The following is an 18,358-nucleotide window of genomic DNA, read 5'->3' on the forward strand; positions in this document are numbered from 1 at the left end:
GAGGAGGGAAGCTTCCAGAAGAGCCCTTGCCTACCTGGAGTCGGGGTAAAATAATGAAGGTGGGGAATGTCTTCTTTCATGGATCCCTCCAAGCTCTTTGCAGCTAAATCCCACTCACATCCACTTTTCTGGATCTTGGCAATTTTTTCTTGGGCCAAATGAAAAGCACCAGAACTTTTCTCTGGCCTTAGTGCTACATCCAAACTGAAGTCTCTGAATGGTACATCCCTGGAGCTTTCCTACTGTCTGATGCCCAGGAGCTGGGCATCTGGACTGCTGGACACCAAGATGTTGGGTGAGCATGGGTCTGCCGGCACCAAAAAGCTGTCTGGCCACCCAAGCTGGACTTCCGGTAACCTGGGGGACTGGACCAGGCCTGAAAAGGGCCACGGGGTGGCAAGTAGACTCAAAGAGTCCAGACTGAGAATCAGACACTGCAGGAGGGAGCTGTCAGGCAGGCCCAGCCCAAGGCCCCCAAAGCCAGGTCAGCAGCCTCAGCTCATGGGAGGCCTCTCACGCAGGGTCAGGTGATCACTGAGGCTGGTGGGGAGGGGGTGGGGTGGATCTGGGGACCTGCTTGAGGTTAGCAGGGACCCTGAAGAGAGGGGGAGGGATGGGATGACTTTCCCAAAATTAAGGAGTATTTACATGTCTGGGGTCAGGGCCCAGGGGCCCACAGAGGGTGGGGCCAGTGCCAAAACAGGGAGGCTAGACACCCACCTGTGCCCCACATCCTTCTCCCACCTCGGGGGGCCAGGCGCCCAGCCCAGGGCCTGCCCGAAGGGAGAGAAGAGGCACAACATGCGTGGGCTGGCACCCGACCGTAGCCCCAGCCTGTGTACAGAGGAGAGGAGGGGGCAGGGTGGGCTCAGGTGGCCAGGTTGTCGGCCGGGAGGCCAGACATGCGGATCTGGGAGCTGCTCTTGCTCAGGATGGAGAGCTGGGTGCCCCCGTTCACCCCGCTGCTGGCCAGGGACGGGTGCCGGTGCTTGAAGTCCATGGTGAAGTAGCGGTTCACCTTCCAGCTCCGCCACTTCCGCTTGATCTCCGCCTGCACCTGCGGGTGGCAACTCAGGCGGTCACTTCTGGGTGGACACCCTCTCACACCCCACCCACCCATCTGGGCACCCTGGGGCCCTCCCAGGAGGGCACGCCCATTAACAGCAGCTGTGGATGAGGATCTCCTGGAGAGCTTTAACAACTCAGATGCCCAGACCATTCCCCTGAACCGTGACACCCAGATCTCTGGGGTAGGGCTCCCACATGTTTTAAGGCTTTCAAGGGGGTTCCAAAATGATGTTAAGGTTGAGGATGACTAAATAGAGCACCCTTCTGGGTGAACTCCCAACACATTGCTCTTAGCATGGTGCATGCGGGGCATGCCCAGTGTCAGAGTCCACATGCCAACCTCCTCCACCCAGCACCTCTGTGCGGCACCAGTACCCACAGCCTCCAGTTCCAGCTCCCACTTCCACCATTGGCCCTGACAAGCTGTTTGGACTTCTTGTTCCTCGCAGCCACTACCTGTAGGGCCCTGTCTGCCTCTCTTTATCCTTATCTAACCCCTCTGTAGGTTGTCTGAGAAAGTCTTATTTCTCAGATACAAAATCAGGGGAAGCCTGCCATAGTCATGCAGCCAAGACCCAAGCGCTCGGTGCAATGACTTCTGCCCACTCTCCAAAGCCACCCACCCATTCAACGCCCTCTCCCATCTCAGCATCTCTGCTCTGGTTCTGCTCAAAACATCATCCTAACAGGTAAAGCAGGAGGCCTGGCAAGGGAGCATTACTAGAAGATTCCAGGCCTCTCCCCAGGATTAATCAAGTCCACTCTACAGGGGACAGGTCTGAGAAGGCGGGCTGGCGTGCTGGGGCAGTGTCGAGTATTGGACGGCTCCCAACTCAGTACCCCTGCCCAAGAGCAGCTTCATGAACTGTAGGTACCATTTCCTGTGGCCTTGTCCTTCCTCACTTTCAGTTCACCTTTCCTAAGGTTTGTCTTATGGTGAGCCCTCCCAGGCAGGTTTGCCCTCAGAAGTTGATACCTTTATGGGAGGGTCTCTGCTTCTGAGGCTGGGCCTCAGCAAACTGGGAGGGAATCTGGCACCAGGAAAGGTGGTAGGGTTGGGGGGAGGCTGTCATCCTCCTCCTGTAGGTGCTGGGAGTCTGAAGAGCCTTGGTCTGGAGGATCAACCCTGTGTGGCCAGCCAGTCACACTCCTGTCTGCTCCCCAGCAAGCTGCACCTCCACCGCTAAGAAAGCCAGGATCTTACTTACCTCTCCATTCAGAAAACAGTAGAGAACAGCCACCACAAAGCCCTAAGGCGAGAGAACAAACAGAACCTGAGAATGCTAGCAAGGAACCTCCCACGTGGGGTGTGTGGGAGGCAGCAGGAGCGGGGAGCAACACCAGGAGGCAGAAAAATAAGCTGACCGAGATGCAAGCACTTGCCCAGAAGTCTGCAGTAAAACAATCAAAGTTCTCCTCCACGGAGATGGCCACACCCCTGAAGCCAAGTGGCTGGTGGCAGCATTCCCTCTCACCCACAGCCCTGGCTTTGGATCCCACATTCCCTTGCTCAAATCCTTCCCATTCTCAAGGGCCAGCTCTGTCCCACTTTCTGGAAGAGGCCTTTCCCACATACCCCAAAGTGTTCTCCAGGCTCCCAAGCCAGCCTGCAAGCCCCCTGAGGGCAGCACTCCTTCAGGACAGAACAGCCCTGTCTTTATCCTCCACCACCTCCCCACTCTGTTGACCAGACAGCTTCATACATGGAACGCACAGAACACCACGCAGTTCCTGGTACCTAGTAGGTGTTTGGCTCTTCTACATATATTCTTGACTTATATTCTGTGCATTTAGAATTCCTGTGCTAAACAGATAGGAACCCAGGCTCTGACTCCCAGTCTGGGACTTTGCCAATAAACCCCTCAGCCTTGCCAGGCTAAGAACCTGATCAGGTAAAACAACTGAGTTAAAATGGGAGGAGGGAGAGAATCAAATCAGATACACAGAATAACTTTTCAACTATCGAGGTCAACTACTCCTCTAACGAGCTGGGCTTGGGAGAGGCATTGTATCCTAGGGACATTCAAGGGAGCCAACCTTGCCTTCACTGACCCACTCTTGCACCCATCTGTTCACGTACTCACTATGCATCCTTGCACTGACTCACTCTGCTTCACTCACTCATTTACAGCCCTGTCTGCTGATTCCTTCAACAACGGACTTACTAGTCCTCCAGTTTTCTTATTCCCTGGATCACTTATTTACGTAACTGTGTGTCCATCCCCCTGTTCAGCTCATTCAGCTCCCAGGGAACAGATTCTGTGCTGCAGACCTCGACCTGGATAACTCAGAGCTCCAGCACTCAGAAGGGGAAGTCAGATGTGGACAGAGAGGTCTCTTGAGGACACTCCACCCATCCCCAGGGCTAACACTGAGGGAGAGGGAGCTGCTGTCTGCTGTCTCTGATGGCCCAAGGGAGGCCTGGCTCAGGACCCCCAGATCACCAGCAACATGAGAGCACTGGCATGTCTTCTCACGGAAGCCTGGAGGGCAGATCGTACGAAGGGCCCTCCCAGGTCTCTTCTAAGCTAGTACTGTTATTCCAGAAGGGGGAACTCAGAGCTGAGTTAGGTTAACGCCTTAGGACCACCAACAAGGTAGAGGCCAGGGACCTGGCTCCCCACAAGCTCTTCCCTCCACACACACACACACACACACACACACACACACACACACACACACACACACACACACACACACACACACCACGCCTAGGACCTGGCTCCCCACAAGCTCTTCCCTCCACACAAACACACACACACACACACCACGCCTAGGACCTGGCTCCCCACAAGCTCTTCCCTCCACACACACACACACACATACACACACACACACACACACACACACACCACGCCTAGGACCTGGCTCCCCACAAGCTCTTCCCTCCACACACACACACACACACACACCACGCCTAGGACCTGGCTCCCCACAAGCTCTTCCCTCCACACACACACACACACACACACACACACCACGCCTAGGACCTGGCTCCCCACAAGCTCTTCCCTCCACACACACACACACACACACACACACCACGCCTAGGACCTGGCTCCCCACAAGCTCTTCCCTCCACACACACACACACACACACACACACCACGCCTAGGACCTGGCTCCCCACAAGCTCTTCCCTCCACACACACACACACACACACACACACACACACACACACACACACCACGCCTACCTGGAAGGAGCCCAGCCCCAGCTCAAACACGAGTCTCTCCCTCTTGCTGACGTTCTCCGGGGAGAAAGCAAAGACCGTGTAGTGGATTCCAAAGAGTGGGATGAGCAGCAGGGTGGACCTGGCGAGCCGTCTGTCAGGAGAGAGCAAGCCGTCTGCTCCGGGGGCCATCAGGGCTCGGGGCCGGAGCCGTGCAGGGCAGAGAACCACAGTCTCAGCCCCTCCTCTCCCCCAGCACTGGAGCCCCGGCCCGTGGACGCCCTCAGGATTCTCTCCCAGGGCGTGGGTCCTGGGGGAGATGGTGAACAGAGTTCCAGCCTCCAGGGAAGTTCTGGGGATACCTCCCTCAGTCTGTGGGGTCACTATCCCTCTAGGCTACACCAGTCAGTGTCCCATGGAACCACTGAATGTGCACAGGTGAGTATGTGATTGACAGAAACCTCTCTGGGGAGGTGTGAAGCCCTCTGCAAAAATGAAGTCAGGGCAAAATCCTGCAGTGGGATTTGGACAGACAACATGATGCATGCTCAAGCAAAACAAACGTTTTTTAGCTCTGAAAGGAAGCTCTCTGTGCCTGGAAAGAGCAGCCCTAGGGGACCACAGAGACAGTCAGCTTCTCTGAGTCTGGAGTTAGCCAGGGATACTCATGGAGAGTGGTGGGGAGGTGCTGACCACTGGGAGGATATGGGCCCAGAGGGTAGAGCACAGAGGGAGACTCACGGGAGGGATGCTAGGAAGGATTTACTGACTCTGAACGTAAACAACCACCATCTAGCAGGAGGAACCTGCCACCTAGGAAACTGAGTCAGAGGTTGTGAAGAAAGCTTTCTGCAGGGGTGAGAGTGGAACAGGGAAGACAGAAACGGCCCTAGGAACGTCACTACCCGCCTGCGGCCAGCTCTCCTCGGTTCCTCGGACTGCATCTGGCTCCTGGCCCAGTGGGGCGGGACTGTGGTCTGAGAGGGTGGGGTGCAGAAGTCATGGGAAAACATCAAGAGGAGGCATGGTGACGTGTACTCCCGTGGGTCCTGCTCAGGGCAGGGGGGCACCCAGAGGGTCTCCAAGAGGGGGACCTCATCTCCACCCACCCCAGCAGACTGGCTCTCTTTGGGCCTCCTGGAAGAGCCAGCCCCACGCTGCAGGTGCAGTCTGCCTCCTGGGGCCCTCTGAGCTTCAGCCTCACCCTCTCCTGGCAGAGGTCAGTCCATGAGGTGGGCAGCAGGAGATGGGGGCAGCCCTTCAATCTGGGGCAGTTACACCAGGCGCCCGCCCTCTTCCCAACCCCAGCCTTTCTGGGAGAGACTATTCCACTGAATGTGAGGGCTCCAGATTTTCAGAAGAAGCAGAGTCCACAGAGCCTGAGTGATGCCTACTCAGAGGGAAAGGATGGGGAAGGGGAAGAGAGAGGAGCAGAGGGGAGGTACATTAAGAAAGGGGAAGGAACAGTCTCGGGGGACCTCCAGGTGGATCACAGCTCAGTCCTGGAAAAAAGCCCCTCGACCCACCAATTTTCCACATGCTCACAGGTGGCCGGTTCTGCAGGACCTGGGGGTGCCTGGACCAGAGTGGGGGCCAACAGGACCCCACTCAGAGCCCAGCTGTGGTCTCGGAGCACCCTGGCCTCTCACCTCCCCTCTCTTCTCTCTGTGCTCTCTCAGAAGTGGCTCCTTGATGGCACGGGTGGTGCTTCACTTATCTGTCATCTACCCTGGCCAGCGCCTGCCAGGCATGGGGCCCATGCTCAGAAAGTAGGATGATACACCTCAGAGCCCTGGACTGGGCATGACCTGGGAGCCCGGGTCCCACGCGTCTCCAGGCACCCAGAACCTCGCCCCAGAGGACAGCAGGGAGTGTTGGCTAAAGAATGAAAAGCAAAGCGGTCCGGAAACACAGGAGCATGGACATCTTGAGGGCCCCTCTGTGACCCTGACTAAAGAGGTTACTTTAAAGAGCAGCTTAATTGAAGAAGTTGAGGAGGGAAGGCAGCTGGGCCTCCTTTCTCCTCTCCCCAAATGGGTCTGTTTCCAGGGATCTGTCTGTGCAGTGTGACAAGTGAAAGTGTTAGTCGCTCAGTCATATCTGACTCTTGTGACCCCCATGGACTGTAGCCCGCCAGGCTCCTCTGTCCATGAGATTCTCCAGGCAAGAATACTGGAATGGGTTGCCATTCTGTTCTCCAGGGGGACTTGCTGATACAGAAACTGAACCTTGGTCTCCCGTACTGCAGGCAAATCCTTTACCATCTGAGCCACCAGGAAAGCCCTGGAAATCAAAAGGCCAACCCTCTCCAGCATTTGTGGTGGCAGTGGATGGGATGGGTTCAGTATGTGAGAAACAAGCCTTTGGGCACTTCCCAGCCCCTAGCATCCCAGAGGGCAACCCAAGGGCCCTGCCCTCCCTCCCCTGCAGCTCTGCGAAGGCCCAGAAAGAATGAGGGACTTCTGCCAGGGACCCAGGCATCCCAATGACTCCTTCTGACAGATGCAGCAGTGGAGGTGGATGAGGAAGGCACTGAGTCTCAGAGTTTGAGGACCTCTGTCCTTCAGAGTGGGGACCAGAGGAATGGAATGGGGACATATGGTTTGAACCTTAGAACACCTCCTTGGAGAGTCACAGAATCACCCTATGATCTGATTAAGCCAGAGAGACAGTGACACAGGCCCTTAGCCGCTGTCCTCCTGCCCCAAGAAGGTATCGATGGGCAGAAGAGGCCTAAGAAACACAAGGGAGAACGTCCTACAGCCAGAGACACCCAAATGATAGTGGGATACCCCACTTAAAGGGCTTTCCAAATAGGGGCTGAAGCTCCAGCTAGAGATGCCTCGGGGTCTAGTGCTTAGGACTCCCTGGATTCAATTCCTCGCCCTGCCAACTACTGGCCTTGAGTGAGTCATTTCACCTCTGTGCTTCAGTTTCCTCATCTGTAAACAGAGGATAATACAAGTACCCATCTCAAAGGCTTGTGTGGGGAGTAAGTCACTCAGCACGCAAAGTGTGAGTGAGGTGCCTGGGTGAGGGTCCCGGCCCCCGCAAGAGGACAGTCTAAGTGAATTCAAGCTCAAGGTTCTTAGAAATAATCTGACAGCTGCAAAGGCTGAGAACTCAGAGAAGTGGGAGGTTGGAGGAAGACCACGAGTTGAAGCAGCATCGGCAGAGGCTTCCAAGCTGCTTCCTCCTCAGAACCAGCTGCACCCCAGCTGCTCCCATGACGTCCACAGCCCCATCCCCACCACCTCCCCTCACACCCCAGGCCACAGGGTTGCAGAGAACTCACAAGACGCACAGATGTCAACATGCAACAGCCGGGCAAGGGCTCGGGGCTGGAGGCACAGGCTCACTCCCCACTCTCCTCCAGCCTGGGCAGACAGGAGCTCCAGGTGGAGGCAGCAGCAGCATGCGTCCCCCTCCCCTCCAGCACGCCCGGCCACAGCCACGCCACGCACACTTACAGAGTAATGGTGGACAGCTCTGACATCTTGCAAGAGTGCTGCTGAGCCCGCTGTGGCTTGCAGTAGCATTTCTGCACGCAGCTGCTGGGTGTGACAAGATCAGCATTTCTGTCAGCTGGGGGCATTGGGCCATGAGAAACTGAGGTGGGAACTTAGAGCGACATGGTTCACGGGGAGGCTGGAGCGGCTCGGGGTGTAGAGACGGAGCGGGGGCGTCACATGGAGGAAGCTGAGGGCTGAGATGCAGTCAGCTCTGGACATAGAAATACACACACTCCTACATAGACACGTGTGCACACAGACACAGGCGTACGTGAGCATTCACACTGGGAAACCAAAAGGTGGTGGTGGGGTTCACGGGAGAATTTGTGTGTTTAGAAGTGGGGCCTGGCTGGGTCTCAACACAGGACCAGGAGCAGTCTCCAGAGTTAGCTCCAGGCTCGGGGCATAGCCTTGCCAGATATCCCATGGCAAGAGCGGCAGCTGGAAACCGCTGGAATCAGGCCAGTTGTGGGCTTGCTTGTGAAAACCAACTGGAACATTCACTGGTCATCCCCCCACCCTCTCCCTCCTCTGCCAGCACCTTCCTCTGACCGAACCCTGAGCACCTCAGCGTGGGCCTAAGTGGAGAAGAGGTAGGATGGATGGAGCAGATGCATGTGATAAATACTACATATACACCATGTAAGTTGAAATGAAATGAAAAATCCAGTTTCTGAGTGGCCTGAGTCACACCACAGCAGCTCAACAGCCACAGGTGGGTAGTGGTTCCCAGACTGGATGCATTGCCAACACTGCTGAGGGTTCTACTGCACAGCGTTGGCTAGACTTCTTCATAAAAATTCAACGGGCAGGGACTGAGGGCTGAGGGGACACCCTTCGGGCTCTGCTCCACTGATTGCAGAAATGAGTCACCTTAAGGAGCCATCCACAGGTGGTCCTAGGATGCCTGTCCAGCTCTACCTGTCCCCGGGGGAGACACAGACCTCTGTCTCCTCAGAGTCATTTCCTCAGAGAGGCTCAACTTCCATCTCTTCTAGCCCCTCTCAGTCCCGCTTATCCTGGAGCTGGCACAACCCATTTTCTTTCCCCATCCCTGCCAAACATGTAAGAGATGGAGTAAGATCTGTGTCATCTTGTCAGACTGCAAAGGAGAGGCCCATTTCATACACCCTCGTCAGGCACCGTGAGGCAGAGCTCCTAGTAGCTGCTGGTGAACTGACAGACCTGAGGGGGTCTGATGCAAATGAGAACAGATACGCCCAAAAAGCCCAGACCTTTGGTATTCATGGATTTGGAGTGTGTGATCCCAGCTCTGTAAGAGTAAGTCTAAAGGTTCCTCACACATCGTTTTGCTGAGGTGGACATCTGAATCACACACGTCATAGATGAGGCAAGCTGAGGTCCACGCAGCATCCTAGCCTCGGTCAGATGTGTGGTTCTCCTTTAATTAACAACATCTTTCACTTCAGGCCAGATTCTGAGGTGGGTACTACTAGATCCTTCTACAGATGAGGGATGGTATGAAGCTCTGCTATCCAGACCAAGCATCAGTACCACCTGAGAACTTCTTAGAAATGCAGAAAATTCAGTTTCAGACCTACTGCCTCAGAATCTGCATTTCAACAAAATCCTTAGGTAGTCCCCCTGCAAATCAAAGTTCCAGAACACTGTTGTGAGGAAGTCATGGATCTGAGAAGTTCCTTCATGTGCCTCAGTGAATATCAAAGGTCTGTTTCATGTACAAAGAGACAGATGGACACATAAGTATATTTTTCTCAATAATTAAAAGAGCTTAATTGGATATTCAGAAATGGAAACCATTCTAGTCTTTAAGTTTATTCTCTACCTTGCCCAGATTGAAACATTGACTACTCTCTCCTACGGCAAGTGGCCTCACCCCTCAACCTTGGTCTAGCTGAGCCACAAAAATCAGAGTCAGGGAGCCTGAGAGCCCAAACCTCACAGGTCACTTCATACACACCAGGCTTAAACTCTCACCCCAAACTCTAAAGCTTCAGCTGTTCTCCTCCGAGACCTCTTCTCCTTGAGTTTCCAAGTTGTCCCTATTCTTTCTGGGCCCTGCATACAGTAAATATAGGTCCTCTGATTTCTTCAAATGTTGCTAAAGGCCATTTAGCAACAAGTAAGCTGGGAAATCACACCCCAGTAAAGATGAGTGTCTCTACAGGGGAGGCAGGGAGGGTGGATCAAAGGGGACACCTGATGCCTGGGAGAGCTCCCGGGAGAAGGGATGAAGTTAAAGGATCTTCTTCCCAAACACCCTCCTTCCCCCAAACCTCCAGTGACTGTTCAAAAGGATCCAATGAAAAGAAACCTAAAGGAAAGAGGGTGGCAGAAAAGCCAGAGACAGGCATGAGAAAAATGTCCAAATCGCTGAAAAGTCACTACAATTAGTGAAAGAAAAAAAAAAAAAGAAAAGAAATTCAATCAAGAGGAAGAGATTAACCTGGGTGGGCTGATCAGCTCAGTTCTGATTTGGATCCAAGGGAGGATAAGCAACTCAGACAAGGATACCAGGTGGAGGCAGCATAGAGAGCAGCATTGTCGGCCTGAATCAGAAGGCAGCAGACGCCTACAGCGGGTGCAAGGCTGACACCCACATCTGGAGGTCAGGGAGCCCTGGCTCCCAGGCCTGGCTCTGCCACAGCTTTGCTGGGTGTCTGCAGACAGGTCAAGCACTGCCATCTATAACTCAGGGATGTAGCACATGGTTTCTTCTGACCTTGATTTGGTCTCAAGCTAAATAAACTCCACACATGTTGTACTGCCTTTTGTATTTAAGGCTGCCTGGACTGTAGCCCCCAGATATTAGACAGAAACCCCTGCAGGGGAACCTTTTGTAGGCAGGATCCTTGTCTATCTCATCCTACTGATCCTACTGGTCAGCATAACACTAGACACACAGCAGGCCCACAGAACGTCGGGACCTGAAGTGAACATTCTCCATAGGGTCCCTCCTGCTGCTAAGATTCTGTGCCCCCTCAAAGCCTGGCGCAATCCCCAGAGAAGCACTCCCCACCACACTGGCACTCCAACCGGAAGCCCAACTCAGCAGATCTTGGAGTTTCCCTGCCCTCCCTCGTTCCACCCCCCCACAACTGAGGACCTGTCATCCCCCTGTGCCTCATGCCTAACCTATGGTTTGGGGACCTGAGCTCAACAAGGTTTTGTTTGGCCACTGACTTGCTGATCTTAGGTGTTGCCACTTTCCTTCTCTGGACCTCAGTTTCTCCACCTGCGAAATGGGGGCAACCATTCCCTATTGACAATCCATAACAGGACTGTGGTGTTGGAGAAGACTCTTGAGAGTCCCTTGGACTGCAAGGAGATACAACCAGTCCATCCTAAAGTAAATCCTGGGTGTTCACTGGAAGGACTGATGCTGAAGCTGAAACTCCAGTACTTTGGCCAGCTCATGTGAAGAGCTGACTCATTGGAAAAGACCCTGACACTGGGAGGGATTGGGGGCAGGAGAAGAAGGGGATGACAGAAGATGAGATGGCTGGATGGCATCACTGACTCGATGGACATGAGTTTGAGTAAACTCCAGGAGTTGGTGATGGACAGGGAGGCCTGGTGTGCTGCGATTCATGGGGTCACAAGGAGTCAGACATGACTGAGCGACTGAACTGAACTGAACTGAACAGGAGTTGTTAGGATAGGGTACTCCTAGCCAGAGGATGGGGAAAGGGTGTTTTGGAAGAAGACAGAGCCCCATGTGAACTGGGAGCCTCAGGCTGTGGGCTGAGTTCCTGGACTAAGAGCTTCCTGGCTGCACTTCTGCCTAGACAGGGAAGAGTCTGTCTTCAGAGGCGAATGTTGTGCCTCCGACACTGGGTAGGTCACAGCCCTGCTGAGCTATGTACTACATCACAGAGTCTGTCCTCCTTCCCTTACCCCAAGGGGCCATGGAGCTCTGCTCTGTGGGGTCCCTGAGGGGAATAAAGATGAGGTTTCCCTCCCTGACCCAGACTCAAGAGGCGGCTCCAATGCCCATCTGCAATTGGGAGACCGCTGGGAATAAAGCCAGTTCCCCGCAGAGACAGGCCTGAGATGCTCTCAGCACAGAAACCTCACCCTCCTTTTTCTGAGCCAGTCAGCTTCTCACAGAGGTAAACTCTGGTCCCAAGAAAAGGAAGGCTAACCCTGACCCCAGAATGGGGCTGAGCCCTAACCCCTGTCCTCAAACCTTGTTGAGCCTAAGCACAGGCTTAACCTGGACCCAGACCCACACTCCATGCCTGGCCACTGCCCAAGTTCTGAGCCCAGCCACTCCTCCCAGCAGCCAGTGCGCGTGGCGGTGGCTCAGGGCTGCTGCCCCCTGCAGGAACCCCAGCCCCCAACAGGTCCTCTGAGCTGGGCCTGGAGCACCATCTTGGTGTCCAGAGGAGTGCAAACGTCATCATCTGAGCAGCTGGAACAAACCTACAGGAAAAAGAGTGAGTGTGGGTTTGTGGGCATGGGCAGGAGGTGCTCTTGGGTCCTCCTGGGGACTCCCAGGCTTAGATTTGTTCTGGGAACAGAGGGAAAAACCAGAAAATTGTTGTGGGCAGATCTGAAAGGATCTCAGCCCAACACATAACTCTGGGGACCAAGGGGATTCAGACACAGTTCTGAAATCTCCCTCTCCCATCACATCCTGCCCCTTTCTGAATTCCTCCATTGTCTCCTCCTCTCCCCACCCCACAGAAGACACCTCCCAGCTCAAAGCACTCCGGGTAGGGCAGTTTTGTACAAGGCTGGAACCCACTGGGGCCTTTTCTTCCAGGAAGTCTTGTTTAATATCATCATCTTGCCTATAAATTCCTTGAGTGGAGGAATGATGGTGGAAGCAAGCTCGGAGTCAAGGGCCTGCCTGCCTGCACTGTAGCTACGGCTTCATTCTTTCCCACTGGATTCATCCCGCTTCATCGATAACTAGGTCCCTCAGTTGTAAAATGGGGACTATATTTAATCCAGATTTACTGGGTGTCTGTGGGCATTAAATGAATGGCAAGGGTCTTTAAATGTTCCACCATTCTTGGCAGCATGGCCACTTTGATTACCTCTTACGTTCACCAATAGAGTCTCCTTGACCCTGGCAAACATGCAGCTGCACTTAAAACTGATCCTCCTTGTCCTATGTCAGCCATCCCACCTGGCCTCAGACCACATTCTCCTGAGGTTTAATCTTTAGGGCTTGAGATGAGCTCAAGCTTAGATTTCTCTAAAAAAAATTTTTTTAAGAATTTGCTGAAGTTTCACAGGGATTTTTGACACAATAAGAGCAAACCAACTATAAGCATACCCCTGAGATATTGCGGGTTCAGTTCAGACCACCGCAATAAAGCGAATATTGCAATAAAGTCACATCAGTTTTGTGGCTTCCCAGTGCATATAAAGGTTATGTTTATATTATCCTATAGCCTGTTAAGTGTGCAATAGCAAAATGTCTAAGAAAATGTACATCCCTTAATTTAAAAACATCTTATTGCTAAAAAACACTAATGATCTGAACCTTCCGTGAGTCACAGCAGTAACAAAGATCAATGATCACCATAACAAATACAATTTTTAAAAAAGCTTCAATTATTGCGAGCATTACCAAAATATAACACAGAGATGCCAAGTAAGAAAATGCTATTGGAAAGATGGGGCCGACAGACTTGTTCAACACAGACCCAGGTTGCCACAGGCCTTTAATCTGTAATAAAGGCAGTATCTGTGAAGCACAGTAAATAAAGTGAGGCACAATAAAATGAGGTATGCTTGCAGCTGGTTCTTTAAGCATTTGTACTTAAGTGTATAAATCCTGTGTTAGTTATAGACTGTTCTGATCTATGCATTCGGAAGGTCTTATAGGACTCCACGGCTCCCAGTCTACAATACACCTTCAAAACCCTGGGTAAAGAATGTTCTGGGGTCAGCAGAGTGTCCTTATTCAGGCTGCAGCTGAGTCCCTGTGTGTCCCCGTACAGACAGAGAGGAAGCTAGGGGAGCCCCAGGAGGACAAGTCCCAGGGACCTCAGAAGAAGAAACAGATCCTACTAGGAATCAAGAAGGCAGGGAGGCAAGGAGGGGAGCCAAGGTTGCTTAGAGCTCAAAGGAGAGATGACGCTGACTTAGGTACCTGCCAGCTTCAGAGGACATTTGAGATAACTAACTGCTAATGCTGGAGCAAAACCACCCTCAAGTGGGAGAAACAGGCCAGACACATGGACGTGGTTTCTGACGCAGGACAAGAAGGTAGGGGGAGCAGCAGGGCCCTGTTCTGTGGCTCCAGGAGATAAGGGCAGTTATCTCTAACAGACCTTCCAGGTCAGTTATCTGCAGAGAGCTGGCCCCTGCAGTGCCTCAGTGCAGGGCACTTTATGTGGATGAACAATTTTCTACTACATAACACACACATATAAGCAAAGGTTGGTAAATGTTCACAAAAACATGAAAAATAAAAGACAATGAATGGATAGCCAGAAAAAGGAGAGGAAGCAGCTGTCAGTGTAATTATCCTACATGCAGGGAAAACAAGCCTGACCGAGTCAGGCCCTGCGCTGATCCCCACTCCCAGGAAGGGCTGCCACAGAAGAGGTCCCGGACTGACCGCAGGGACCAAGGACAAGCTCCACTGACCCAGGGAAGTCTCAAGGAGGCTGAGAGAAGGGTCCGGGGCCAGTTCCCAGGCACTCCTGCCTCTCCTTCTCTCCAGGAGAATGGCTGGGTGGGGGAGCCTCTGTTGGAGTCTCTCTGCTGTCCCACCTGTCCTCTGGGCAGCCATCGAGGTCCTGAACCCCCTGGTTGGGGTCTCTGACAAAGTTCCTTCTAGCCTGCTCTCTTCTCAAACCGAGGAAGCAACACAGAGGGCTTCCACCGCACAGACTGTTCTCAGTCTGCCCCTCTCTGGCCCCTCCAGCCAACCACAGGGGACCAATCTGCCTCCCCAGCATCAGTGCCCCCACAGCCCACACACCAAGCTGGTCATGGTTACAAGGCAAGAAGGGTGAGATGCAAGATGCTTGGTCGGAGTCAGCCTAGGTGGAGGGCTGGGAGAGGGGTGGGACAGAGCTAGCAGGGATAAGCTGTGAGGGACCTGGCTGCAGAGATACTGTGAGGAAAGAAACCGTGAATGTGGAGAAACCCTACACTCAGCGGTAAGAGGCTGCCCCCGAACACCATCAATCCCAAACATGTCAGCTGTTCCTCTGCCCAGGAAGGAGGCAGTTGCAGGAAGATGACCAGACCTAGAAGTAGAGCTGCCCCGAGAGAAGGTGCAAAGAGAAGTTCTCTTCCAGTACCCAGACCAGGGAGACTGTCTGCCCAACTCACTCACTAGTGGGGACTCAGCAACTCGTACCCACTGGGCTGGGAATGGGGACTTCAGGCAACACTGAAGCAATCATGAGCTCCCCCGAGAACCAAGATCCCCAAAACAACTCCAATTTCTAATCCACCAAGACCCACCCTAACTACCTTGAGGAATCTGCCTTTTCCATCTTGATTTTCCTAGCAAGACACAGGATCTGTCCATCTTTTTCTCTCTCATTTCCATGTTATCACTATGAGTATTAGGGGCTCCTGGGTTGGTCGAAGGATAGATGGGCAACTATATTTTCAAGTCACTTTAATCCAAAAGAAGTCCTGCCAATGCCCATGCTAGGGTACCCAATTAGCAATGCCCAGGCCTTCTCCTCCTGTGTCCTGAGTGCAGGGCCCACCCAGCTGTTAGAATTTAACCAAGGCATTCACCCAGTGGTACTTACAAGTAGATGCTGGACTCGTTGCCTCCCATGTCCGGAGACTGAAGTTTCTGCACAAGGATGACAATGATGCCAATGAAGAGCACAAAGTTAACCTGAGAAGCAAAGAAAAAGCAGTGAAAATGGTTCCGAGCAAAGACTTTCCACACCCCCGCCACTACACAGGCTGTTATTCCCTCAACAAGGCCCTCTTCCCATCAGTCAAGATCCCATCTAGACTTATAATGGCAGCATCATAAGTACACAGAAGATGTCAGCATGAGAACATTCATTCACCTCCCCAGCCTCCCTCCATGTCACTGAAACCACAGAAGAGAGGGATAAAAAGAATTCCATGAGAGTACTGAGAAATAACAAAAACGGTCATGAGTGAGCCGGAAAAGCAAGCAATTTCTGGAAAAGACGGAACAAACAGAGTCAGGGTGATGGAAAAACGACAGTGCAAAACAGAGAAGAGGCTATTGCAGAGGTGAGAGCTGTCCTCTGGAGAAACTCCAAGTTCAGAGTCACTGAATACGGACAACCAGAAAGGAGAACAATAAGGATTATTGATTAAAGGACTGCCTTTGAATAGCAATAGCATTTACCTTCGGACAAAGGTCAGGGACGAAAGCTCTCTAAACAAAGTAGGAAGCTGTGTGGATGGTGAGAGAGCAGGAGGGAGGGGAGTAAATAAATAAAGACAAGGCGGGGAGTAAATAAATAGAGACGATGAGCTTCCCTGGTGGCTCAGATGGTAAAGAATCTGCCTGTAAAGAATGTGGGAGACCTGGGTTCAATCTCTGGGTTGCGAAGATCCCCTGGAGAAAGGAATGGCAACCCACTCCAGTATTCTTGCCTGGAAAATCCCCATGGACAGAAGATCGTGGCGGGCTACAGTCCAAGGGATTGCGGAGAGTCAGACATGGCTGAGTGACTAACAGGAACATAACAATGGGGACTGCACAGCAACGCCTGGCTGAAGTGAAGCAGGGCTCAAGGAAAAAAGGTAGAGACCAACACTAACTTATTAAAAGATAAGAAATTTTGAAAATAAAATAATTAAGCATTCAAATCAAAATTTAGGGAAAGAGTACCACAAGTTTAATTTCTATTTCCTTTAAAGAAGGAAGTTAAAGATAAAAATTCATTAAAGAAATAGGAAAAAAATAGATAATCAATAAATATAAAATTTTTGGTTTTATTTTGCTTTCACAGATCAAGCAGAATGATAAAGGGCCTTCCTGGAGGGCAGCTTCTGTCAATTTTGCCTTCTACTACATGCTCAGCGTCTAATCAGTACTTGGAATTTAGCACAGTCAATACTGCTAACTGCATACGTTAGTCCCTCCAAAAGAAGAAAATGCAATTAAACAAATTGAAGGATGAGAAAGAGGACAAGGCAACAGATGTGTAGAGTATTTTGAATCATCACAAGGAAAAAGATCAGACAACATGGTAAAATATAAATTAATCAAGTCAAATCAAGATGTAGAAATCAGAATAGCACAATGACCTCAGGAAAAATTTAAAAAGTAATCAAAGATGTGTGTATTAAAAGGCACCAACCTAGATCATTTGACCAGCCAGTTTCATAAGACCTTTAGGGAAGATAGAATTTACATGCTACATCATTATTTAAAAGGAAATAAAAAGAAAACCTACCAAATTACCTATGAGGTGAGCAAAACCCTGCTACAAAACCCAGACAAGGACAGAAATCATATTCACACACATGATCAGGCACATGTCTAAAACCAGAGAACTTACAAAGAACAATGCAAAAGCTATAAATTGAATAATAACAAACAAAAAATTTAGCAGTGCATTAAAAGGACAAACAGATCAGGGCCATAAAGGTTTTATGTCAAAAGTGCAAAAAAAAGAAAAAATCCAGTAACATTTGTTGTTGCTGTTTATTCACTAAGTCATGTCTGACTCTTTGTCATCCAATGGAGCCTGCCAGGCTCCTCTGTCCATGGAATTTCCCAGACAAGAATCCTGGAGTGGGTTGCCATTTCCTTCTCCAGGGGATCTTCCCAACTCAGGGATCGAACCCACATCTCCTGCACTGGAGGCAGACTCCTTACCACTTAGCCACCAGAGAAGCCCAATATTTGTTACATTAACTGATTAAAACAATGAGCTATCTTTATCCCCATAAGATTGGTGAACAGTTTCATAATCAAAACACCAATGAAAACAGGAGAAATGAGCACTTTTATACTCCACATGTGGAGGGCAATTTGATGTCCATGAAAATATTAAATGTATATATCCTTTGTCCCAGAAATTCTACTCCTGGAGATATATTCTAAAGACACATTCATACATACTCAATAGTATGCACATATATACCCACAGCAGTATTGTTCAACATGAAGATAAACTGGAATATTACCAGTGTTCATCACTAAAGGAATGAGCAATCAATGTCTCCAAAACACATTTGATAAAAGTTGACATCTATCCCTTATTTTAAAAAATACACACTGAAACAAGTCAGAAATAGGAACTTTCCTAATTCAGCGAAGGGCAGCTGCCCAAAAGTGTAGCAAACATCACCCTCAACAAAACCAAGGAATAAACAGTATACATATTGGAAATGAAGAAGAAAAAATATTTTCATTTATAGGTTATATAATTTTCCATGAGAATCAACTGAAAAGGGATAAGAACCAATAAAAGAGCTTCAAAGGTAACCAAGAAAGGAAAAAATACACAAAAACTAATAGGTTCCCTAAACACCAGCACAAATACACCCACTAGAAAATACAACAAATGAATAATTCCTACATACGAGCACAAACTGGTAAGCACCATAAAGGTAAACTTACCAAGACAACTTAAAAAACACTATACAAAATGACTCTGTAAGAAAGACTAAATAAATAGAGAATCGTGCCATATT

At 51.0% G+C, this 18,358-nt stretch overlaps 1 protein-coding gene across 1 annotated transcript in view; it reads right to left on the bottom strand.

Moving 5' to 3' along the window:
* Positions 1–610: 610 nt before the first annotated feature.
* The window catches only part of ADCYAP1R1 (ADCYAP receptor type I), a 57,103-nt gene continuing 39,355 nt past the window's right edge, over positions 611–18,358 (bottom strand). Inside the window, exons 13-17 of the mRNA XM_065939191.1 lie at positions 15,472–15,563; positions 7,712–7,795; positions 4,266–4,395; positions 2,277–2,318; positions 611–1,057 (exon numbers count right to left, since the gene is read on the bottom strand). Coding sequence (XP_065795263.1) covers positions 869–1,057; positions 2,277–2,318; positions 4,266–4,395; positions 7,712–7,795; positions 15,472–15,563 — 537 coding nt within the window. The 3' untranslated portion in view covers positions 611–868. The remainder of the gene's footprint in view (positions 1,058–2,276; positions 2,319–4,265; positions 4,396–7,711; positions 7,796–15,471; positions 15,564–18,358) is intronic.

This window comes from Muntiacus reevesi, chromosome 6 (genome assembly GCF_963930625.1).
Source record: "Muntiacus reevesi chromosome 6, mMunRee1.1, whole genome shotgun sequence".
Lineage (NCBI taxonomy): Eukaryota > Metazoa > Chordata > Mammalia > Artiodactyla > Cervidae > Muntiacus > Muntiacus reevesi.